The sequence below is a fragment of the Myodes glareolus genome, chromosome 10 (genome assembly GCF_982192425.1).
Source record: "Myodes glareolus chromosome 10, mMyoGla1.1, whole genome shotgun sequence".
NCBI classification, from domain to species: domain Eukaryota; kingdom Metazoa; phylum Chordata; class Mammalia; order Rodentia; family Cricetidae; genus Myodes; species Myodes glareolus.
Genome location: NC_142035.1, coordinates 45,714,849 through 45,739,656, shown reverse-complemented (window position 1 = coordinate 45,739,656; position 24,808 = coordinate 45,714,849). Strand labels below are relative to the sequence as shown.

General features: G+C 40.0%; 1 protein-coding gene across 4 annotated transcripts in view; it reads right to left on the bottom strand.

The window, feature by feature from the left end:
* The window catches only part of Gpcpd1 (glycerophosphocholine phosphodiesterase 1), a 58,219-nt gene extending 39,704 nt beyond the window's left edge, over nucleotides 1–18,515 (bottom strand). The window contains exons 1-4 of one of the 4 annotated variants that reach the window (XM_085696753.2): nucleotides 18,376–18,515; nucleotides 12,112–12,184; nucleotides 10,871–10,967; nucleotides 5,946–6,030 (exon numbers count right to left, since the gene is read on the bottom strand). In XM_085696753.2, coding sequence (XP_085552879.2) covers nucleotides 5,946–6,030; nucleotides 10,871–10,967; nucleotides 12,112–12,160 — 231 coding nt within the window. In that variant the 5' untranslated portion in view covers nucleotides 12,161–12,184; nucleotides 18,376–18,515. Of the gene's footprint in view, nucleotides 1–5,945; nucleotides 6,031–10,870; nucleotides 10,968–12,111; nucleotides 12,188–18,375 lie in introns of those variants that run through there. The other 3 variants (XM_085696755.2, XM_085696754.2, XM_085696756.2) reach the window with 3 other exon arrangements.
* Nucleotides 18,516–24,808: the final 6,293 nt, after the last annotated feature.

Genomic DNA, 24,808 nt, shown 5'->3' with positions numbered 1-24,808 from the left:
TTAAAGTTAACATCATTTATACTTTCTTTGGTATGTCAAAGGGGTGTTTCTAAATATTCCCCTGCTATACTTTAGAAAGACTACATGTTTAGGAGACAGCCTAAACAAGCTTATGAGAGCAGGGCAAGAGCAAGTACCTCAAGATCACACAGCATACATTACTGCAGGAAGCTACAGGATAGCAAAGACCTCTACTTAAGAATATTAAATTTATTATATTTTTCATATTATAGTAACCCATGTTTGCAAAGAGAACAAGAAATCCTAGAATACATAAGTGAACAGCCAGGTTGAAGAATAATTGTGAGAAAAGTAAAATTAAATGAACATCAAACTTGAGATTTATGCTTTCAAATTTAAAAATCATAGTATAATAATTCCTAATGCTGCCATCATGTTTCCTTAATAGCAATGAAAATTATGTGCTGCTGTTGACACGCAATTTTAAAACAGGAACGAACCAACAGCAAAGACCCTCTGAACAAACACAGGGCAGACTACATACTTAAAATTATGTGCCAAAAAAGCATTTATACATCTTAAAAGCAGACTTTGAAATTACAACTCTATAGGATTTATTCTATGATAATTTTAACAAAATACAAAAAAGAAAAAAGTAAATATAAAAATTACTCACTATTACACTATTTCAGAATAACTACTACCAACATAAATCTTTGAAACTGGAGTATATAAGTTTCTCTGTGCCTATTATATAGCTTTAGATGGCTCTTTCATAAAAGTATCCCACAAATCTTACTGAATTTAATTGTTGATTTAATTTGGTAAGTGTGCCAAATAATCAGTATTCAACAAAAGAGACATATTATTAAATAACTAATTCTAGAACTTAAGCAAACAGGTTAAATTCTTTTCTAAAATTTATAAACAGTTTAAAAACTACAACAGCACTGGAGGTTTACTCAAATCGCTAAATCTGAGATACTAAATGACATGCTCTTTCACAATACCTCTTTGCCATTATATGGATTATCTTAAAATATTGTGAATTTTATTTCTAATACACTAAAACATAGTATATTTAATACTGTATCATCTGCTATATATACAAAACTGTTTTAAATTTTTTACATTTATTGAGTGTATGTGAGCACACGCGTGCATATGTACACGCATAAAGGCATATTTCCATCTGTCTTTTATTTTAACCTTCAAAAGAGGCAAATGTATACATTAAGAACAGGTGTGTTCCTTAGTAATGAAAGCACATAATGAACTAACCTAAGCCTTTTCTCATTCACTCCACTTCTCGCTCATACCCTTCCACACCTCCTGGCAGCCACACTATCTTTCTCTCAGAGATGGTGTGGACTTCTATCAGTAACCAAATGTAAACTAAGACGAGTGCCGTGAATATAACTATCAACAGGGACAAAAACAGAGGGAGAAAGGAGAGTTAATTTTGCTTTGGTTTAGGTCCAGTGTCAGGATAACTCTACAAAATATCTACTGTATCTATCCTAAGAATAGTCTTGTAAATTATATTTCATAGGAAATCTATTTTAGTAATAATTTTAATACCTTTCATTTCATCAACTTTAGTGACAAATCCATTTTTTGTCACATATACAATTATTTGTATAGATACAATATCTAGGCACATATACAATTAATTGCCTAGAACTTGAATAATGAGGAATAGTCCAAGGGCCAGTTTGGTAGGCGACTTTCTGTCTACAAACATTCCCACTACAAATACGTGCTGGCTAGTACACAAAGTGTTAGAGAATAAAACAAACAAACAAACAAACAAACAAACACACCATTAATCCCAGTACTCAGGAGCCAGTGCCAGATGGATCTGAGCTGAGGACAGCCTGGTCTACACAGCCAAGTTCCAGGCCAGTTAAGACTACAAAGTAAGATCTGTCTCATAAACAAACTAACAAAATCCCTAGTTTTAAAATAAGTACACGGATTTCTGTGTTGCTGTCTATGACTTTTACATTAGGGAATATAATCTTAAATTTACTTACTTATTTTTATAAAGATTTTATTTATTATGTATACAGTGTTCTGGCTGCATGAATGGCCTACATGCCAGAGGAGGGCACCAGATCTCATCATCAATGGTTGTGAGCCACTCTTTGCCTGCTGGGAATTGAACTCATAACCTCTAGAAGAGAAGTCAGTGCTCTTAACCTCTGAGCCATCTTTCCAGTCCCCATAATCTTAAATTTAAATTTTGCTGGTGGACTTAAAAAATAAGACTCAAATATTGGGAAATTTAAAATCCCAGTAATGATTCAAAAACACATAATCCTTTATGCTAATATGCTAATCTATATACTAACTATAATCACCTATTCTTTAAATTTTTAAGAAAGAACAGTTCTGTTCTTCAAATGATGTCTTAATTTTAAGCTTTTGGATTCAAGTAGAAGGTTACCTTTGGAGAAAGAGTAACAAGTATTATTAACATAAATGCCTGTAGTTACTTCACAATTTAATATATAAAATCGAGACTATGAAATATCTCTAAACATATGTATTACTAACAAAAACATTTGCATTAATTTTTGAAAAGATTTAGCTATTCTCTTTCTAAAAATTACTTTTAATTATGTATAGGTGTATCTGCATGTGTGTGGTACAGGTGTGGTGCAGGTGCCCTTGGAGACCAGAGGTATCAGATTCCTTGAAGTTGAAGAAACCCTACTTGTTTCTTTCTTAAATAGTTGAATACTACTCAGCTACAGCAAGCAACAGGAAAAATAAAAGAACATGTAGAGTTTGGTTTATGTTTTTAATACATCAGCATGCAAAATTGTGAGTCGGGTAAAGGCATTGCTTGCAGATGAACTAAAATTTAATTTTTACTAATTCCTTTCTTCCCATAATTTAAAAAATAACCTGCATGTATGAAGGCAGGGATTTTACTTTACAATACTAAACTCAATATTATTTAACAACATTTCTAGTAAGTCCAACAAGAAAATGGTCATCCCATTCAAATAAAGTAAGGTAGACATCAAGTTAACAGTAAAGCATTTGGCATCCAGAAGAATGTTATTATATCAAGAAGCTGCCCTAAAAAATGACAACCTAGGCTATTGTAAAAATGAACAATTACCTTATAGCTGACTGACCTGTCAAAGCATTTTTAAAAATAGGAAAGATGAAGGTAAAAATAAGTTAATAATGAATTAAATTATGAGTGTTGGCATTATAAATTATGATACTTTTAAAATATAATGGTCTGTTTCACAAAAATGAACTAATTTTTCAAAGAGCATAATAAAAATTGCATAACATTTCACTCTAAAAAAAATCCATCAACTCCTTAAATTTAAAATTTAATGCCTTAAAAAAAGTAGTTTAGGGGCTGAACAGATAGCTCAACTGTTGAGACACTGGCTGTTCTCCCAGAGAATCCAGGGTTCAATTTCCAGTATCCATACCATGGCTCACAGTATTCCATAACTCCAGTCCTATGATGTCTCTGGGCATTGTCAGGCCTCCAGGGGTACCAGGCACACACATGCTGCACATACATATGGACACACAAGCAAAATACTCATAAATGAAATAAATCTTTTAAAGATGAATATTTAGTGAAGATGTGAAATCAATGGACTCTGTGGACCCACACTGAGTTTCCATTTCAGGAATGTCCATCACCTTTGTTTGCTATAGTTAAATAAAGGGAATAGGTGCTACCTGCAAAATTACTACAATGTATCCCATTAACATCTTACTCCAACTTTACAAAGTCTACAAGAACAAACATGGCTTTGAGAAACTGAGAAAAAGGAGGAGCTCACAATACCCTCCCTTTCCTGTGTTCCACAGATTGTCAATGTTGCTAGGGATAGACGTTTTCTTTAGCGGTCGAGAGATTGGCAAGTTGTTCATTCTCCTATAAATAACCCTTCACCCATGCTCCTGTAAGCAATTCCAAGTAAACTCACTGGTACATGAGCACACACTCGTGCATGTGCACACACGCACACACACATATACACATCAAGAAAAAAGGAAAATAGAAAAAGTGAGGGGAAAAGAGACTTTACAACTCTAGGAACTAAAAAAGAACATGAAGCAATGTATGGAAAGAAGCATGAATTTTGACACTGTATTTGCTTATAATAAAATTTAATAATGAACAGGACCCAGGAAGCCTGTATTTTAAGTCCTTCATCTTATAGATAGAGCTGGCATCCATCTAAAGGTGAAGAGCAGTCACAAGTTCATCTGCCTGAAGTTCTGCAGCTACCAAGTTAGACCCCTAAAACTCCTGCCCAGTGACCTCATCTCCCACTTCAGCTTCCCTGTCAACCCCAATATTCATGAGATATGGATTCTACATATCTGTATATTTTCATTATTCAAGATGCCTTGCATATGTCCATCATTTGGCAAACTGTTAAGATAAAGTTTCATAATAATTATAATAAAAAGTGTTTCATTTTAAAAGGACCACCAACTTTTAGAAGTGTTACTTTAAGTGGGCATAAAGGGAAAAGAAAGCAGTCATATGCATGGGATTTTATGTAGCTATTTACTCTAGTCCATGAGAAACATACTTACCAGGGCAGCCCCTGCATCACACGGTACATGTGTACACGATACAGAGCAAGCACCTACTTAAAGAAACACACTCACCAACATATACTGTAAACTTTTGCAAGTATTACAAGGGAAAACTCAGTTTATTACTGACAATTTTCCAAGAAATGTCAGTGGACTGATTTGTTGCTTCTGGTTACATTTTCTATGAAAAAAACCACACTACAGGTTGGCTTACTGTGACCTGTGTTGACAATAGTTTTATGTAACTATCCAAGGGACTCACTGACTTTCACTGTCCATATCCTCCTTTTCAAATAAAATTTAATTTCCTATTACACAAAGTTTCTGTGTATCAGGACTCTCTTCTAACACCGGAGTGCCATGGTTTGTTTATTCATATACAGTTTAATTTGTACTGGAGGACTAGACCATGACCTCTAGACCAAATAAGCATATGCTTTTTGTTAGACTATTGTCAAGATAAGCCAACACAATGACCACCCACAATGTAATTTCAGTTCAATTACTGAGTGTTTGCAAAATATTCTTGGAATAAAACAGGTAATAGGTGCAAAAGACAGCTGAAGTGGATTTGTCAGCTTTTATGTTAGCTGAGAGTGAAGTAACAGAAGTTGCTAGTACCTTTCATCTATAACAAAAGTGTTCTATAATTCCCAAGGGAAATACATTTTTTCCAAAGGCCTAGTCCATGTTTAGTTTCTTACATCCCGGCTAAACTCTTGGTCACACATGCACAAGTGTGGCAAAGGTAAAAATCCAAAGGGAAAGAATTCGTTCACTAAAGAAATCAATGTCTGTAAACTAAGGAAACAAGTTAACATTTTCCTTTTCTGAAAATGAAAACAATCCTAAAATAACAAGCTGTGAACAGGCAGACTGAGAACTAATAGATACTCTAAAGCTTTCAGAGAAGACCCTGACTGGTCAGCAGCACCTATGGGAAGCTCCAAGAGGAATCACTTTGCTTTTGGTAGGCATTAAACGATGCAGCCACAGAGACAGATGACTGTCATGAAATAATTTTTTAAAACAGTAACTTGCTTAAAGTTGGTTAACATACTTTGCTAAAGGTGTTTATACCACATAACATTAAAAACATGAAAAAAAACTGCAATTGGTACTAGTTTACAAAGTTGCAGGAAATGCACACATTAGAAAACACTATATAACAGGACATACTTACTATTTATTAGTCTTTCAAAAATCCCATGACAGATAATGTCTGTCTGTGAAGAAGATACTTACTTGATTTTTTTTTTTGGTACAAAAATATTATTAAGAGTTCAATTTCTATTTGACCAAAACATATTCATTTTACTTCTAAAGTTTTCAAACTTAAATTAGTTGCTTTTGAAAGTGCTAAAGAAATTAAAAAAGAAAGAAAGACATACCTTTGGTTCTAAAAAGCACCCTCTGAAGTAGCGGTACTGAATTGATATTCCTCTACTGAGAGTAATCGCTGCTTTCCATAATATACTGATGGATGGACACACACAAAAAAGAACAACATTAACATCAAGGTAAAATGTATAAAGAACTCATAATTCACAAAATTTCTCAAATAAGGTCACTACTGTTCTAGGACATCTGTCTGTGCACTGTGAAGATGTGTTGTTGTGATTGGTGTAGTAAAATGTTGAATTGCCAATAGCTAGGCAGGAAAGAAGAGGCAGGACTTTCAGGCATAAAGAGGAAGTCAGAGGGATGAATCTAGGCCTGTGGGATTGACCAGTGAGACTCAGAGAGGAAGCAGGAGGTGTAGACTGGAAGAAAGGTAACACCATAAGGGAAAATGTAGATTAATATAAATGGTTTAATTTAAGTTGTAAGAGCTAGTTGAGAACAATCCTAAATTAAGAATGAACTTTCATAATTAATAATAAGTCTCCATGTCATTATTTGTGTTGGTGGCCCAAAGAAAAATCCAGCTACATCCTACCCATGTTTTTACTCCAGGCTTTCCCAGAAGGTAATGGGAATGCAGTGATAACCCCACTCTCAAGGAGTTTGCTTTCCTGTATGGGTAGACAAATGCATAAGCAAACAGCGAACACTAAACTAACAAGCCTAGGTGGAGAGGTGCCAGTCTTCAATCCCAACATTTGGGAATTGAGGCACAAAAATTCTGAGCTCTAGGTCTGAGTGGACTGACTGCAAAGCAAATTCAAGGCAAGCCTGAGCTACATGGTAAGACCCTGTGTTAAATTTAAAAGAGAGAGAGAGAGAGAGAGAGAGAGAGAGAGAGAGAGAGAGAGAGAGAAGACTCCATGGGAGGAAGCTTAGGAGCAGAATCCTCAATGAAAAAAATTATCTGAGCTGAGACTTAAAGAATACGAAGTAACCAGCTACACACAAAAGCAGAAAAACTATAGAAAATCAAATCAAAATATACTGTCAATCTTCTTTTGTCTTCCAACTTACCCAAGATGCTATGTGTTACTAGAAGGTTTAAGAGTACAGCCTTCAGGCCATAAGTGAGCCATGAACACTGGCAAGTTATAGTCTACTAACTATCCTTTGTTCTTTAAATAACTTAAAATTCCTATCAGCTGGTATTTCTCATAGGGACACTAGATATATACATATAATATTTAGGACAACTAGTAAAACAAATGTGATTCTATCCTAACCACTTTTCCATGAAATTAGAAAATTAAAGCCTGGATCGATCCATAAACTCTGCCCGAGATTAATTGCACACACCTAGGTCTGCCCTTTCCTAGTCTAGTGCACTAGCAACAGGTTTATACTGAAATTAATGCTGCTAGTGATTACATTTCTCTTTGTGGTTAAGGAATCAGAATGGCATGTTGTACTCAGTAATATCACATACTTCCCAAAGAGTAGTTTCAGTCAAGCACACTAACACATACTTGTGACAGCAACTGCTTAGAAGGTTAAGGCAGGAAATTTGCAAGCTCCAAAATCAAGGTCAGCCTGGACTATAGTGTGAGTTCAAGTAATTTAATTAAGAGCCAATCTCAAAACACAAAGTAAGAACAAAAGCTAGGCCAGGGATGGTGGTGTACACCTTTAATCCCAGGACCCAAGAGCACAGATCTCTGTGAGTTCAAGGCCAGCCTGGTCTCTACATAGCAAGTTGCAGGCCATTAAGAGGAACATGGTGAGATCTTGTCTCAAAAATTAGTATTTTTTTTCTTTTTTTGTTTGCTTTTTCGAGACAGAGTTTCTTTGTAGCTTTGGAGCCTGTCCTGGAACTAGCTCTTGTAGACCAGGCTGGCCTCAAACTCACAGAGATTCTCCTGCCTCTGCCTCCCATGTGCTAGGATTAAAGGCATGCACCACCACCACCTGGTTCTTATCTTTTTCTTTAAGAAGCTAGCAAGATGGCTAAATGAGTAAAGACACTTAGCCGAGCAATGGTAGTGCAGGTCTTTAATTCCAGCACCTGGGGGCAGAAGCAGGCAGACTTATGATCTGAATTTAAGGCCTAACCTGGTCTACAGAGTGAGTTCCAGGACAGTGAGGGCTACACAGAGAAATCTTGTCTCCAAAACAAATAAACCAAAAAGAGTAAAGACACTTGCAACCAAGGTAGACAACCTGAGTTCAATCTCCAAGACCCACAGAAGACAACCTATTCCCGAAAACTGTCTACACATGCCATGGCATGGGGTTGACTCATATACATATATACACCTAAATGAATACATAAAGAAATACAATTTAAAAAGAAACAAGAGAGTGAACAAAAAAACAAGTAAAGACCTCAGTGGTAGAACATTCCTCAAGCATGCACAAAGGCCCTAAATTCAATCCCCAGTACTGCTCCCCAAAACAAAAATAGCTTCATATACCAAATGTGAATGGATAAGCCTGCAATCTCACTATTCAGAAGGCTGAAGCAGGAGGATCTCGAGTTCAAAGTAGTCTTAAAATAATAATATAATAAGAGCAGTTCAATGGCAGTATGCATGTTTAGCATGTATGAGGGCCTACATCTGATCCCAAAAATACACACACAAAGAAAAAAAAGGAAGAACAGAAGAAAGAAAAAACGAACAATGAACTGAGAAAGACTGAGAAGCCTAGAGATAATACTAGATTCTGTTTTAAATGAGATAAGACCGCTATCTAGAAAATTGATGGGTGGTAGAGCTAGGGCGATGGCATGGGCCTGTGCAACAACTGAGAAGCTGAGCAGATCTCATGTTCCAGGCTCAAGATCAGACCTGGTAACTAACACAGCAAGATATCTCAAAATAAAAAGCAAAAGGAAATGGCTGTGTAACTCAGTGATATAGCTCTTACTTAGCATGTGCAAAACCTTAGGTTAAATTCCCAGTTCATCTAAAATGGGTGGGGCTGGCCTCTCAGGAGAGATAGGTTCTTTGGGAGGGCTCAGTGAGTAAAAGGGCTTGCTGCCAAGCTGCCCAGCTCCCAGATGCTAGGAGAGAGCTCACCCTGCAACTTGTCCTGACTTACACACACACACACAGGAAAGCAAACATGTGTGTGTGTGTGTGTGTGTGTGTGTGTGTGTGTGTGTGTGTATGAATATATATATATACTCATACAATAAAAGACATAATAAATAGATTCAATGCAATGCCCATCAAAATCCCAACAAAATTCTTCAAAGACCTTGAGAGAATGGTACTCGACTTCATATGGAAAAGCAAAAAACCCAGGATAGCCAAAACAATCCTATACAATAAAATAACCTCTGGAGGCATCACAATCTCTGACTTCAAACTCTACTACAGAGCTATAGTACTGAAAACAGCCTGGTATTGGTCTAAGAACAGACAGGAGGACCAATGGAACTGAATAGAAGACCCGGATATCCACATGTCTTCGAACACCTGATTTTTGATAAAGAAGCAAAAAATAGCAAATGAAAAAAAAAAGAGAGCACATTTAACAAGTGGTGCTGGCATAACTAGATATCAACATGTAGAAGAATAAAAATAGACCCATATCTATCACTATGCACAAAACTCAAGTCCAAATGGGTCAAAGACCTCAACATAAAGCCAGTCACACTGAATCTTATAGAAGAGAAAGTGGGAAGTACACTTGAACGTATTGGCACAGGGAACCACTTCCTAAATAGAACCCCAGCAGCACAGACACTGAGAGAAACAATTAATAAATGGGACCTCCTGAAACTGAAAAGCTTCTGTAAAGCAAAGGACACGGTCAACAAGACAAAACAGCCTACAGAATGGGAAAAGATCCTCACTAACCCCACATTAGACAGAGGGCTGATCTCCAAAATATACAAAGAACTCAAGAAATTGGTCACCAAAAGAACACATAATCCAATTAAAAAAAAAAAGTGGAGTACAAACCTAAACAGAGAACTCTCAACAGAAGAATCTAAAATGGCTGAAAGACACTTAGGGAAATGTTCAACATCCTTAGTCATCAGGAAATGCAAATCAAAACAACTCTGAGATTCCATCTTACACCTGTAAGAATGGCCAAGATCAAAAACACTGATGACAACTTATGCTGGAGAGGTTGTGGGGAAAAGAGAACACTTCTGCATTGCTTGTGGGAATGCAAGCTGGTACAACCCCTTTGGATGTTAGTGTGGTGATTTCTCAGAAAATTAGGAAATAACCTTCCTCAAGACCCAGTAATATCATTTTTGGGTATATATCCAAAGGATGCTCAATTGTGTCACAAGGACATGTGCTCAGCTATGTTCATGGTAGCTTTGTTTGTCATAACCAGAACCTAGAAATAGCCTAAATGCCTCTCGATTGAAGAATGCATAAGGAATTTACACAATGGAGTACTATACAGCAGAAAAAAAATAACGACAGCTTGAATTTTGCAGGAAAATGGATGGAGCTAGAAAACACTATTTTGAGTGAGGTAACCCAGACCCAGAAAGACAATTATCACATGTACTCACTCATAGGTGTTTTCTAAATATAAAGCAAAGAAAGCCAGCCTACAAACCACAATCCCCGAGAACTTAGACAACAGTGAGGACACTAAGAGACTTACATAGATCTAATCTACGTGGGAAGTAGAAAATAGAAAAAGACAAGATCTCCTGAGTCAATTGGGAACATGGGGACCTTGGGGGAGGATTGAAGAGGGGAAGGGAGAGGCAGGGAGGGGAGCAGAGAAAAATGTAGAGCTCAATAAATATCAATAAAAAAAATTACTCAGTGGTTAAGAGCACTGGTTCCTCTTTGAGAGGACCTGAGTTCAATTCCCAGTATCCATGTGGCAGCTCACAACTGTCTTTAATTCCAGTTCCAGGAACTTAACACCTCAGAGGTTCCTAGATTTATAATGTCACCATTACTCTGTAACCTGGCATTTTTGCACTCACCTTTCTGCTGTCTCGTTCTCTGGAAGAAGAGTCACCGCATTTTGAGGATTCCAGTTTCCCAGGGCATCACAGCTTCCGCATATTGCAAAAACCTCTCCTAAAGAAATCAGAGAAGTTAGACTTTTCCAAACAGCAAACTTACCAATTTTAGAAGCAAGAAGAGAGCAGTCAGTTGTAATTGTCTTTAGATTCTCCCTGAGTCAAGAAAGGGGAGACTCAGGCAAGGCTTTTGATGCACTGGTCACTCTTACCACCTTTTAAGATAATTTGACTCATCTCTCCAGAATCAGAGGTAGCAAGAAGAAATAGGCACAGGAACAAGCTTTTCTTTATTTTTTTCAACTACTTAGTAAGCAAATAACAAGCAAGCAAGTAGCAAAGTGATGAAGACACAGTACCTTCATTGAAGCTTCCCAATATAAAGAAATAAACACCAAAGAGGGTATTTGTTTGTTTGGAGACAGGGTCTTATTACGTAGCTGTGGCTGTCCTTGAACTTACAGAGATTTACACAGCTCGGCGTCCAGAGTGCTAACAATGGGCTACCAAAGACATACTAAGAATTCTAGAGAAATATTAATTAATAGCTGTAAGAGTCTCCTCCAACACCCCCCTCTGCTCCCTCTCCCTCCCTTCTCATACTCCCTAAACTTGAGTGTCTGTCTGTTAGCAAAGGTGGTTACTATGTGGTTAACTCTCCTCAGTTCATCTCTGTGATGTAGGCAGTTTCTTTTAACCTAAACTGCCTGTTTTCAACTCCCCTGGAGGAGGATAGCATAGGGACTGCTGAAGGGTGAGGTTCCAACCTTGATCCCTAACACCTGTAACTCCACCTCTTGTGAAATAGAAGCAGAAGTCCTTGGCTACCTAGAAAATTAGAGGTAAACCTGAAATATATGAGACTCTGTATCAAAAGGAGTACAACTTAGTCTGTAGTCTTTAGGAGGTTACATGCAGGTCCAGAGATGAGCAATGGCCAGCGATAACCATCACCTAAGCAGCAATCTGAAGAATTCTGCCCAGGGTATAAAACAAGCTTTCTGGCTGAGAACATAAACTTAGATACACCTTCTTCTGGCCTCTCCAGGAATTATATGCACAAGGTACACAGACATACATGCAAGCAAAATACCCATACACATAATATAAGGGGGAAATTTTTTAAATGATTAATTTTTAAAAAAAAAACTAGAAAAAAATGCTCATTTAATTTTAAAAAATATTCTAGAGTAAAGCTTTACCTGGGAAAAGAGTTCCTCTTATTTCAAAGGTGACCTGAGAAGGTGTCATTCTGATGGATTTATTTTAGAATTTCTGCTAGGGAAGAAAAGAAAAATAATCACTAATTATATACAAAGATAATAGCTTTTTAACCATCAGTACACAATGGGGCTGGGAGAGTGTTGTTCAGTTGATCCAGTGCACAATGCCCTTGGTTCAATCCCCAGCACCACGTAAACCATGCATGGTAGCACTAAAAGATCAGAAGTTCAAAGTTATCCATGCTGCACAGTGAGCTGGAAGCCAATCTGCAATACATGAGTCCCTGTCTTAACAAAGAAAGGGATCAGCTGGGCGGTGGTAGCACACGGCTTTAATCCCAGCACTCGGGAGGCAAAGGCAGGCAGATCTCAGTAGAGTTTGAGGCCAGCCTTGTCTACAGAGCGAGTTCCAGGACAGGCACCAAAACTATACCACAGAGAAACCCTGTCTCAAAAAACAAACAAAAAACAAAAACAAAGAAATGGATCAATGAGACAGCTCAGAGGATAAAAGCACTTGCCACCAAGCTTGGTGACCCGAGTTTGATCTCCAGGACCCAAGTAAAAATGGAAGAAAACTGATTCTTGAAAGTTGTCCTCTGACCTGTGCTCTTGACACACATACACTTAAGTAAATAAATGTTATTTTAAAAAACATTTAATTGGCCAGGCAGTGGTGGCACAGGTCTTTAATCCCAGCGTTAGGGCAGTAATGGCAGGTGGAACTCTGAGTTCGAGGCCAGCCTGATCTACAGCCTGAGTTCCAGGACTACTGAGAAACCCTGTCTTAAAAAATAAGACAATGGCTAGGCAGGGGTGGCACATGTTTTTAAGCTCAGCACACAGAAAGCAGAGGTACCCTTGGTCTACTGAGTTCAAGGCCAGCCTGGTCTATGAAGAGTTTCAGGACAGTCAGGGCTTTGCAGAGAAATCCTGTCTCAAAACAAAACAAAACAAAACAAAACAAAACAAAAACAAAAACAAAAACAAAAACAAAAACAAAAACCAAACAAACAAAAAACCTAAATTGGTCCATACCATATAATCTCATTTCTTGGGAAGCAGAGGTAGGGGATCTCTGAATTCCAGAAGATTTAGAACTAAAATCAAACAAACAAAAAACCTAAATTGGTCCATACCATATAATCTCATTTCTTGGGAAGCAGAGGTAGGGGATCTCTGAATTCCAGGAGATTTAGAACTAAAATATTTAATGACTTGCAATTCTGTGATAAGTTTACTTTTAAAAACTTTTAAAATCTTTTTTCTTTGAAAATGTTTATACAATTTGACCATATCCATGCCCCACTTCCTCACTCAACTCCACCTAGAGTGCCCTCTACCTTTTATCCCAACTTCATTTTACATCTTCATCAGTAAAAAGAAAATAACTTAGATAAGAAAAAGGCTAAAAGAAAAAAAAGTATATAGCAGCAAGTAGTCAGAGTCTTTACATACAAACTGACTGCATTAAGTACAAGTGTCCAGCAAGACTTACGGTTTTGTTACACACTTACCTTCCAAAAACCCAAGGATGAGTGAACAAGAAATATTGCAAAACAAGTATGTCCAAACTTTATTTTAAGGGAGTCAAGATTCTCTTGTCACACACTTTCTCCTTTGATAAGCAGCTGTGCTGTGCTAAGTCAACCTATCTTTCCTAACCAGGTCGAGGTCACGTGGTAGGAAAAGTAAACCCTAGAGACAGAAAAAGCTCAACTAAAGACTTCTACTTTAGTGACAAAACAGTAACTTAAGTCCTTCCGCTAAACCTACAGAAACTAGTTATGTTTGGTTAAAAAAAAAAAAAGCTTATGAATCTGTTTCTAATATACAATGTTAACTTGCTACCCACACAAATCCTTCCTCAAAATTAAGTCTTTTCAGATATTTTTTCTTCATAGGATTGGCACACTCAGATTCTTTAAATTTAGTCTCAACTATAGTCTATTACAACAAAACAAAACAAAAATAAAAACAAACTTGAAGCCAGGCGGTGGTGGCGGACGCCTTTAATCCCAGAACTCGGGAGGCAGAGACAGGCGGATCTCTGTGAATTTGAGGCCAGCCTGGTCTACAGAGTTCCAGGACAGGCTCCAAAGCTACAGAGAAACCCTGTCTCAAAAGAAAAAAACAAAAAAAAAAAAACCAAAAAACACTTGATCTGATGTTCATATATTCACTTTCAAGTCTACAATATTATGCAAAATCAGATCTCATGGTACTCTGGATTCTAAATCTCTTCTCAGTACTGTCTTAACCAAGGAGAATGTCTTCTCACTTCACAGATTTTATTTACAGAACTCTACACTTCTATGGCTGAAATCCTTTGCCTTTTTATTCATATTTTTCTCTCCAATTTTTTTCCTACCCATCTCCAGACTTAGCCAAGTATATTTGCCATACTTAACTAAGACAGGAAATTACTTTTTAAGTATATACATATACATAGATACATACATCTCTAGATAGTTACTAAGTCTAAACAAAGAATACATTCTTCAAATAGTGAGACATTTTACATAACAACTCAAATATCCAAGCCAGAGTTAGTTCCAGTATAGGCTCCAAAGCTACAGAGAAATCCTGTCTCAAAAAAACCAAAGAATATAATTCAAATATCAAAAAAAAAAAACCCAGCCATTTGTGGAGGAATTCCAATCATGTCTTTCTTTATGCAACATGCCCCTTAACTGACAAACTAAATTTTATTTCATTTTATTTATGAATAAGGATGCTTCTAGAATCTAGTGGGCAGAGGCCAACAGTACTGCTAGTATCACAATGACTGAGCAGTCCCCTCCACAAATAATGCCCAGTTCAAAACAGCAATAGGTCTGAGGTTCAAAAGTCAGACCTATAATACCTAGATAGGGCTAGTAAGTAATCGAATCCACAATTAATAGTAGCTACACACTATAGATGCATTGTCACATAAACACCAATTAGAAAATGTAATGCTGAAAGATATTTTATAAATGTACAGTATCATACATTTTTACATACATATGTAAAACAAGATTAATAATGTAGTATGATGTTGTACTTGGATAACTTTGTTTATGATAAAACGCCAAGACTATACACAGGAGAAAATGTGTCTGTGAGTAAAATAATTTGTAAAACCCTACTTGATTTTCTGTTTCTAAAAATAAACAAGATCTTTTCATATGAATCCATCCTGTGCTAGAACTGCTAAAGAACATCTCCACAGATAAACAGTTCTGGATTAGCCTGCTTCCTGAACACTGCAACAGGTCTTTTAGGACGGCTGACAAAAACTGGAGTATAATCCTGAGCATAAAAATTAAAAACAAAACAAAACAAACACTTTAAAGTTACTGATTTGGTGGGGTTGGGTTTTTTTTTGTTTTTGTTTTTGTTTTTTTTTTTTTTTTTTTTTTTTTTGCTTTTCGAGACAATTTCTCTTGGTAGCCCTGGCTGTCCCAGACTTCAAATGCTGACCAGGCTAGCCTCCAACTCACAGATCAGCCTACCTGCTTCTGCCTCTTCAGTGCTGGGATAAAGGCATGAGCCACCACCACCTGGCATGCTGAATTAATTTTAAGGAACAACCTAAACCCATAACTCAGCAATATGGCTGAATAACCAACCTCAATTCATTTATGTATGTGAGAAAGAGAAAAGGCGAGGGAAGGAGTTCCAAGGTATACACGTGAGGGTCAAAGAACAATTTGCAGGAATTGGTTCTCTCCTACCATGAATATCCTAGAGATCAAATTTACGCCCTCAGAACTCGGCTTTTCAGTAAGCATCCCTTTCTGCTCAGAGTCTAACCAGCTTGTCAGTCTTAAACTGCAACTTGAACTGTAACCCAGTGTTTATCATTCTAAACTAAGGGCAATCTCATCTAGAAGACCACAGAGTTGGTATTAAGCTAACTATTCATCAGCTGGCAATAACCAATTCAGTCAAAATAAGGTAAAGCACATGAAATTATTCTCATATATTCAAATCAACAGCGGGTACAAACTTAGCTGTAGACATCTACTACATGAGGACACCAGGAAGAGTCTGTGTATTTGATAAAAGGGAAACCAACCAAGCTTTCAGTTGTGACACAGCTACAGCAACTCGGCAGTGAACAGCTGCAGGGAGTGCAGCAGAGGCAGCCACACACGCGGAAGGAAGCACAGACAGAACCACCCCAGCAGACCAGTGCCCTAGTCCACTGCAACTGTCAGAAGCCAGCAATCTACTTCAGTTGCCACCTGGGATGCTGCTTCACTGGCAGCTTTCTTCACGATGGACAGAGGCCAAAATGTTGGTGCAGGACTAAAGCATAGAGTTTTGGCACCCAACTGCCTCCAAACCACAGTGATAGTTTTGAAAAGTGTCTTTCTACTGAGAATCTCAAAATCTGCACATTGACCTTTATTTCTTCTGCTGAACAAAAATATCCCGACTTGGATGGAGGAGGTCTTTCAGATACACATAAAACAGTAAAAACTGCAAGTCACTGTGCATACATAGCTCATCAGACAGACACCGGCTTACTACCTTACTACACAGCACACTTCTGGAGGTTTTGATGTTAGGCTTTGGTAACTTTTTTTTCCAATACAACCTCCAATTTGTACTGTCTAGAGATAAACACTACACAGCACTTTCAGCTGAAGTTGAAAAGTTAATTTGCTTACTTAGTTTTGAGGCAGGATCTCACTAGAAGACCTGCCTGCCTCCACCTCTAAGTGCCTGGGTTAAAGGTGTGCACCACCAGTCCTGGCCTATTTTAACCCTGTTAGAAGACTCAAGAGGTTTTTACATGCCACTGTAACCTGTTTACATTAAAACGTCTCAGTTCGCCCTACCTAGCAAAATCAACTTCACTTTTTGTGAAACGTTCAACAGTGGACCTAACCAGTTAACCAGCATGGGAAACACACTGAAGATTAAAGCTAACCAAAGATACGGGACCATTCTGGTTACAGCTGAACTAAAGGTAGGTGTTTTTAGCTAACGGGTATATTTCTAGCCAAAAAGAACATCTCTGTTTTCCTTTACAGCTTTTGGAAGAAAAAAAAAGCTGTTTCTAATTCTCCTCGTTCTTCCCTAGATTCCACCAGCTTTGATCCTCAGACCATCCTACAACCAAACAGTTTAAGTGTCCATACTGATTTCTACTCAAGCTGGCAGGGGATCATTATAGCCCTACTTCTAAGGGCTCCATATACTCTAAGCCGATATTTTAAACAAGAATGGTCTTTTTCATTAAGCAAGCGTATATGAAGATTTCTGTAAGCCAAATTAATATTTTCATCAGCTTTAGACTTTAGACATGCAGTAGAGATTTTCCAAATATTTTTCATTTCATGTTGACATTATTTTCATATGTATTTATCATATGTTTGTTATATACAAATAGCTGATTCACCCACCACCAACTTTTTGTGCACACCAAATATTATCCAGTTTTGTGTTCATTAATTCTCTGGGTCCAAATTTCCTGCATCTTTCTTTGTAGATTCCAACTGTGTTTAAAACACTGACTTATCTCCTCTAGTACTTAAGCCACTGCATGCGGTTTACCTGTTTTATTTTGTGCTGTTTGTTTCTAGAACATTGGGCAAAGGGGGAAAAAGACTAACAGCTTGTATTTATTTCTTTGTTATGTAAGTGTTAGAAATGTAACAAGCAGAAAGGTAGAGTTAGTGGGCAGGAGCAGGGAGGCAGGGACAGGAGTACGGAGGGGTACATCAGACCCGTCCACCCAGCTCTCTCGGTCAGAGAATCCCTGGAACTCGGCAAACTCCCGGCTTCCCTCCGCTTCTGGCCGGACCCGGCTGATGAAGCCGGCGACGCCAAGAAGAGGACCGCGACCCTAAAACGTCACCGAGGGCACCGACTACCGAGTTCCACGACAGCCCTGGGCTCTACCCACCCTACTGTACTGTCACCCGGAGTTTCTTTGGCGGGCACTAATTTTAGGCAATTTGGGAAAATCAGCAGCTGTCAAAACGGCGCGAGTCATCAGCACCGGCGCGAGGTGGCGCCGAGGAAGGGAGGCACGGAGAGGGCTTCGGCTCCAGCGCTGCCGTTTCTTTGTTCCCCTATTTTCCGCCCGGTTATTTCCGAGGTGGTCCCGGGTCACGCCGCCCGGAGGGACGCGGCAGCGGGGGACAGCCAGTGTTCCAGCCGCAGCGCGGCTCCGGGACGCCAGGCCGTCCGCCCGCACCTCCGCGTGAGCGCCCGCCCGCACCGCCACCCGCCGACCGCCCTCACCTGCCGCTCCGCGCCGCGCGGAGAGCCTGGGCCGCGGCCGACTAAGCCGAGCGTCCGCGCCTCGCCAGCGCTCCCTTAGGTGGCGGCTGGCAGCGCGGAGCCCCGCTACAGCCTCCTCTCAAACCGGTTTCAGCTGCCCTAGACTAAACTGCCAGCCCACCCCGTGGGGCGGGGTCGAAGGGTGGCGGGGAGGGGCGGGGCCTGACGTCACGCCCGGTCCCTTTCTGGCCAATCGGCAGCCGCGCGCCGGGGGCGGGCTGCACGTTCCTGGCAGGCGGGCCCAGAGACCTGGTAGCCCGGGTCCCTCGGCTCGCCTGGTCAGGCTCAGCTGAGGACAGCCGGTCACGAGGGGGCGGCTGTAATCCCAGCATCCGGGAGGTTGAGCAGGGCAGGAAGATAGCGAGTTCGAGGCCAACCTAGGCTGCAAAGGTAGCCTGACGTTTTCTAGAAAATAGCTTTCTTTACCAAGCACACCAAACACACTCAAAGTAAACCATTAAAGCTGCCAGGTGGTGGCCGAGCATACAAGCTCATGTCTGTGAGCTCGAGACCAGTCTGATCTACAAAGTGAGTTCCAGGACAGCCAGGGCTACACAGACAGGTTTCCCTGTCTTGCAAAACAAAGCAAAAAGTAAACAAAAGAAACCATTAAAGCTGAAATAAGGACCTGGAGATAACTCAGTGGATAATGGCACTGTCCACCAAGCTTGACGACCTTAGTTCAACCCTGGAACCCACAGAGTGGGGAAGACCCAACACTCTGACTGCTATAAGCCTGCTGTCACAAACACTAAATAAATAATAAATAAACTAGAGACAGATCCTCCCTCAACAGGGTTGCTTATTGTTTTAAGTCCTCCTTCTCTCCCCTCCCCTCCCCTCCCCTCCCCTCCCTCCCTCCTTCCCTCCCTCCCTCCCTCCCTCCCTCCCTCTCTCTCCTCTCTCTCTCTCTCTCTCTCTCTCTCTCTCTCTCTCTCTCTCTCTCACACACACACACACACACACACATTTTTTTTTTTTTTTGGTTTTTCGAGACAAGGTTTCTCTGTAGTTTTGGAGCCTGTCCTGGAACTAGCTCTTGTAGACCGTTCGTAGAGATCTTGTAGAGATCCGCCTGCCTCTTCCTCCCAAGTACTGGGATTAAAGGCATGAGTGCGGTAACTTCTAATGCAAAACTATGTAACCAGGTTACTTAAATTGAGATTGTAAACAAACAGAAGCACCTTCTCCTTTGAGGAGCTACTGGAGGTCCAGAGCTGTACCAAGCGATGGCTAATCGCTTGGCGCTGACTTCATTTCTCTGTTGTTAATCATACTTCAGCCACACAGTTTTTCAAAAGAGTCTACTTCCTTTAAATGTTTATAAAGTAGATCTCCATTCTTCTGTTGTCACCACTTAGTCAAGCTACTATCGTGGAATATTTATGGTTAAAGATGGTAGACCTGACCCATGCCCCTCCCTAAATCCTCTTGAAATAATAAACAAAAAAATGTCTAAGTCTGATGCAGGTCTATAATTCCAGAATTCTGGAAGTTAAGTTAGAATTGCTACCAGTTGGAGGCTAGCCTTGGCTACACAGTGGATACCAGACCTGCTAGAGCTATGGAACAAGAACTTGTCTCAAAACAGTAACAAAAGCATGGCTGGCCCAACACATCCTTGAGCTCCACATTGGCAGATTCAAGCAATCACAGATGAAAATAGGAAAACATACACTTGTGCTAACCATAGCCTTTTTTCTTCTAACCAATACAGTATAGTGAATACTTATGAAGCATTTTCATCATATTAAGTATGATAAGAAACTAAAGAGCCAGGTAGTGGTGGCGCATGCCTTTAGTCCCAGCACTTGGGAGGCAGAGGCAAGCGGATCTCTGTGATTTCGAGGCCAGCCTCGACTACAAGAGCTAGCTCCAGGACAGTCCCCAAAGCTGCATACACATTGGAAGGAAGGCCTCAGACTAGAAACAGAGGGATTTCTGCAAGAAAATTAGCTGGTAACAGGAGAGGATTTTCAAAGAAACCTGAATCCACATAGGTCGAGAAGGGATTCCTGGAATGTTTTCCAGGCATGCCTAGAAACTCCTGGATAGCGCCATTTATGTCAACCACGAGCCTAGTCCTGCCACCGGAGATCCTAAAACAAGACCTGGCAGTGTGTCCCCTCCTCTTGCTGCCACTCTATGTGAGGGATATCATAATTCCTCAAACACATTCCTAAGGAGATTAGTTTGAGGATTAACCTTATTATTACTGAAAGGGGACTGAGTACTTACACTCACAAAAATACTGAACATTTGCCATTTTATTTGATGAAATAATGCAATGCATTCTCAGTTGTCTGGGATCAGCACGCAGTCTCGCTTTGTGTGTTCCTCTTTACATGTGCGCATGGGGAAAGTTCTCCGTTTGGGAGCTAGGCCTCGATTTGTGCTCCGCCCATCGCCATCTGTGACATTATGAATATTAAATATTCAGTAGTAGATTTATTGCTACTAATGAATTTTGACAGAGAATTCCAGGGAGCCCATTTACTTCCTTAGTCAATTTCCTAGAGGTGGAGTTGGGCCGTTGCTAAACTGCTCCAGTTCCAGGTTACTGAAGTTAGTTCATTCAATTCTATTTCTCATATGCATTTTAATGTGAAAATAACTTAATGCTGACACTAGTTTTAAGCAAATCACCAATTATTGCTCCTACCACTGTTAGTGGTCTTTTCTTACTATTTATTATTGTTTAAATTTAGTTTAAAATTGCAAGTCTGTATTTTTGTCACAAGCACTGATTTTTCGTGTGTGTGTGTGTGTGTGTGTGTGTGTGTGTGTTTCTCCCTTGGCGGTTATAGCTACTATCAGCTTTGTTTTGCGTGCGTTTTCTTTCCTAGAAGTGTTATGGCTCAGATAAAAGGCTGATACTGATCTTTCGTCCCACATTCCACTAGAGTTCTCTATCAGCGTATTTATCATTCTCCACCTTATCAGTTGTGTGGTTTGTGAACTGTGCAGTGGACTGGCTACTCCTAGGGAGTCCTAACTCAGCCCGCACACAGTGGAATGCATCTTGTAGGTCAAGGCCTCTTGAACTTCTAATACTCATGACCCCTTCTTACTTGAGAGTTTTACAAGCCCTGGAGTGTAAAATAGATGAACAGGTTCTGCCAATGTGTAGGGAGGTGAGAAGTGCCGGACAAACTCCCACCACTATGGAGCCACCTGCCCATGGCTTTCTTCTGTAAGGGGCTGTATCCTCTCAAACTGCAAATCAAAATAAATCCCTCCTTCCTAAAAAAATAAAATAAAAACCGGGCAGTTGTGGTGCTTGCCTTTAATCCCAGCACTCAGAAGGCAGAGGCAGGCGGATTTCTGAGTTTGAGGCCAGCCTGGTCTACAGAGTGAGTTCCCGGACAGCCAGAGCTACACAGAGAAACCTTGTCTTAAAAAGTCAAAAAGTAAAATAAAATAAAAAGTAAAATAGGCATACAAATCAAACATTTTTTGGCAATAAATCATAAAGTAATTTATTTTAAGCTTACACTTTGGTATGAATACCAGTTTTATTATTTATTAAAACAAATTTGTTTATTTTTACATAAAGATTTAATCTTGACCTGGACACAGTGGCACATGCCTTTAATCCCAGCACTCCGAAGACAGGTGAATCTTTGTGAGTTTGGGGCCTGCCTCGTTTACATAGGAAATTCCAGGATAGCCAGAGCCACATAGAGAAAACCTATCTCAAAACAAAACATGACAAGAAACAAACCAACAAAAAAATCCTAGCTACTTGGGAGGTTGAAGTAGGAGGACCACAAATTCAATGCCTGCCAGGGCCAAGGTAAATTCGGGACCCGCTTGAGCAGCCTAGTGAGACCTTACCTCCAAAGAGGTCAGGAGACACAGCTCTGTGGTAGTCTCCCTTCCTGGCACAGGCATAGCCTTGGCTTCAACTCTCAGAACCACAAATAACCCAAACTAAACTTGGCCGAATGTGTGAAACTACAGGATATAGACTATCTTAACATTTCTCGGAGTTTATTGATATTTTAATTTTATAATTGCCCAGCTGGGAACACTTTTCTTAGCATGTCTCCTTGTGTGATTTAGATGATATGTGTGTATGAGTACATGTGTGTAGTTCACTTGGCTGTCAAACTGTGAACGCAGGCTTAGTTGACCTTAAGCTTCTCTGCCATTTTTCTTTCCCCTCCCATCTCCCTCTAGAAGTACTAGGATCACAGACGCCAACCACCCTTCTGGTTTTCTTTTTTTTAATTTATTTATTATGTATATAGTGTTCTGGGCACCAGATCTCATTATAGATGAGTGTGAGCCATCACGGGGTTGCTGGGAATTGAACTCAGGACCTTCGGGACAACACTCAGTTCTCTCAACCTCTGAGCCATCTCTCCAGCCCCCTTCTGGCTTTCTTTAACAAAAAACAAGAGTATTGGAGATCAAACCGGGACTCCCAGACTTGTGTAAGGCTACAGAATCATCCCCCAGATATTGACAGATATGGTGGCACACTCCTGTAATCCCAGCACCTGAGAAGCAGTGGTGGCCAGATCAGAAATTCAAGGCCATTGCTACACAGGTGCTCAGGGCCAATCCAGGTTATAGGAGATCTTCTATCAGAGAAAAAAAATCCATGGAGTTCAATAGTAAGTAAAATGTGTGCTTTGCACGCACAAGACTCTGGCTTCAATCCCCAACACTTTAAGGGAACACTTTTTATTTATTTTATTATTTTCTTATTTATTTAGGTTTTTCGAGACAGAATTTCTCTGTGTAACAACTCAGGCTGTCCTGGAACTCGCTTTGTAGACCAGGCTGGCCTCCAACTCACAGAGATCCTCCTGCCTCTGCCTCCTAGTGCTGGAGTCACGGGTGTGCAGACCACCACCTGGCTAGGGGGTACACTTTTCAAATGATTCAACAATTGACTAGTCATAATTTTATTTTACGGAAAATACTGATAACTTTCCTCAAAATGAGCTACTACTGTTTTCAGAGTATATCCTGCCTGTAAACAAAAGAACTCTTAAGAGTACTGTTACCATGTGCTGGGCTTAAATACCCAGTTGCCAACTGCAGCCTGGCAGCCAGCCAAAGCGAGCTGGGACTGGACCCAGGGAGGCAAGGTTTCTTGGCAAACGTGGCGCATTAATTATGTGCGTGTTTTTGATGAGAAGATTAGAGGCCGTGCTTCTGCTCTCTGTCTACTCCCGACTTGCAGATTCTCACTCCTCCTTTATCATTTTACCCATAAGACAGAAAGGAGAGAGGGAACTGACACCACACGGAGCTTATCTGATGGAGCTGCAGATGGGCCTCCTAGAACCGGGCTGCTAGGGAAGGAGCTGGGACAAGGATCATCACATCCCAGCATCAGACCTGGCGCATGGCAGCTGTAAACGCACCTCCACAGAACAGAGAAAAGTTCAGGAGACATGCTAAGTCCGTGTGGTAGTTCTGGCTGTCATTATTTTATTATCAGTGATAAAGTAATGGTGACTAAATCTACCGTTTCCTTCCTTCCTTCCTTCGTCTCCTTCCCTCTTTCCTTTGTTCCTTCTTTTGAAACAGGGTCTCACTATGAAACCTTGGTTAACCTGGAACTTGCTATGTAGAACAGACTGGACTGGAACTCATAGTGATTCCCTTTCCTCTACCCTCTGAGTCCTGGGATTAAAGACTTGCTCCACTACACCCAGTTCATTGCCTGGATTTGGTCAGATGTGGTGGTAGACACTGTGAACCCAGCACTGAGAGGTGGGAGTAGCAGGAGCAGAAGTGTTCAAGAACAATCCAAGTTATAGACCTTGTAAATATATATATACACAAATAATACACACACACACACACTCACACACACACACACACACACACACACACACACACACACATATATATATATATATATATATATATATAGAGAGAGAGAGAGAGAGAGAGAGAGAGAGAGTCTCTACATAGCTCTGGCTCTCCTGGAACTCACACTATGTAGACCAGGCTGGCCTGTTATGATTTTTATATTTAATCTATTTCTTGTGTGTGCGTGTACATAAATGCACGGCCCCACTTAATACAGGCCTCCACTCTGCTGCGTGAGCTCACTGACTATCCTAATCATATACTTCCTGCGTTTACTTGACCCAGCCAGGCCTTTAAGTCTGAATTCTAAGTTAATTGTCCATGAGTTAAAGGGAACCTTTATATATGAACACTTACTGCTTTTTCCTACTACACAGCAAATTAAGTCCTGGTCCAAGGGCCACAAAGAGAATTACCCAGACCTCTCAGGATTCACCAGTGGTACTACACAATCAATTCATGTGATTGTATACAAAAATATGACACTAAAAAATTCAAATGTTGTCCTAAAGAAAAAGATGAGAGCCAGGTCTAGGGCTACAGCTTTTGGAAGCTAAGG